The sequence below is a fragment of the Egretta garzetta genome, unplaced genomic scaffold (genome assembly GCF_000687185.1).
Source record: "Egretta garzetta isolate BGI_Z169 unplaced genomic scaffold, ASM68718v1 scaffold598, whole genome shotgun sequence".
NCBI classification, from domain to species: Eukaryota; Metazoa; Chordata; class Aves; order Pelecaniformes; family Ardeidae; genus Egretta; species Egretta garzetta.
Genome location: NW_009260621.1, coordinates 320,825 through 322,343, shown reverse-complemented (window position 1 = coordinate 322,343; position 1,519 = coordinate 320,825). Strand labels below are relative to the sequence as shown.

Here is a 1,519-nt window from a genome sequence, read left to right as displayed (position 1 = left end):
GGGGGGTCCCTCCCAGCCAAGGAGGACCATGGGAACCCACCGCCACCGATGCGTGGTGGCAGAAAAGCTGCAGGCATCTTGGAGCGCCATGTGGCAGGGATGGAGAGGGCCACCCCAAACCCACCCACCTCTCCACGCCCACAAAGAGCCAGGGCACAATAACTGGGGTCACTTGTCCCATCCAGGGATGTCAGCTCCTCCGTCCGGACAAAGTCCCAGGGGATCCCGACCCCCAAACGGCTGCTGGTGCCAAAGCAGGTGATACCAGTGGTGGCCGCTGCCATCCCACTGAGAAAGAAAATCCCAAAGACAGCAGCTGCTAAAGAGCATCCCGCGTTTATTTGACATCGCTTTCTCTCGAGGCGAGGGGGTGACCGTACACATCTCATGCCAACGCACAGGAGGCAGGGTACAAAAGCAATGCTCCGGGCCCGAGTTTGGGAGGACTGGGGGAGGGGGGTCCTTCCTCCCCAGACACATGGCAATAAATAAGGTTTTATTCTTTGAAATTTTTTATTATTTTTTGTCGGGTTTTATTTTTTCCTTTTCTTTCCCCCCCCCCCAGGAAACAAGACTCTCACTTTCTGGAACTGTACAAAATTTACACAGCGAAGGGAGCGGGGGCATTTGGCCTTGTCGAAGGGGGATGGAGAGCAGCGGGCGGCGCAGCCTCCCCTGTCCCCTTCCCCGCCAGCCACCTGCAGGTGCCCGGCAAGGCCTGGGGCTTGGCACAAAGCAGCACCCAAAGCTGGGGTGGGGGGGGCACATGGGTGCAGCTGGGGCATCTCCTGCAGCACCAACACACCCAGCCAGGGGGGGGCAAGGACAGACAGGGACATACCAGTGATGTGCTTTCTTCTGTGGCACTTTTTTTTTTTTTTTTTCCTTTTTTTTTTATTCTTTTCTCCCCTTTGCTTTTGGAGCTGCCCCAGCCCCTGGAAGCAGCCGGCTAACCAGATCTGCCGCCAGCCCTCCCCGAAGGGCAGCCTGGGATCATCAGCATCACCCCAGAGCCAGGGGGGATGGTGGGGACCCCGCGGCCAGGGAATCCCTGCCGGGCCGGGGCAGAGCCCAGCAGCCTGGGCAGTGAGCGTGGAGCTGGATTTTATCCATCGGCCTGAATGCCTTCAGCCCAGCAAGGCTGGGGGGTGAGAGCTGCGCCGGGGAGATGGGCAGGTGGCCGTCACCAAGCCCAGGGATGTGGGTTTTGAGGAAGGGGTTGTTGCTGGGTGGGCATGGCCAGGAGCAGGCCCCTATGAGGCTCGCAGGGTGTGCCAAAACCACCTGCATCCTTCCCAGCTGCCTGCACCCGCCCCCAGTCCTGCTGGCCCCGCAGCGCCAGGGGAGGTGGGCAGCTGATGTCAGGGGTCTCACCCACTCCATCCCCTCCAGCCCCCACCCCATGGGTGCTTCTGCAGCTGATTAAATGCCCTTTTTCCCCTCTTTTGGGGGGGAATTTTTTGCAATATCCTCAGAGCAAACATTCCACGCCTCTCCCACCCACCCTTCCCCAGCACTT

General features: G+C 59.8%; 1 protein-coding gene across 1 annotated transcript in view; it reads right to left on the bottom strand.

The window, feature by feature from the left end:
• Window positions 1–168: 168 nt before the first annotated feature.
• The window catches only part of LHX4 (LIM homeobox 4), a 7,399-nt gene continuing 6,048 nt past the window's right edge, over window positions 169–1,519 (bottom strand). The window contains exon 7 of the mRNA XM_009645339.1: window positions 169–288. Coding sequence (XP_009643634.1) covers window positions 169–288 — 120 coding nt within the window. The remainder of the gene's footprint in view (window positions 289–1,519) is intronic.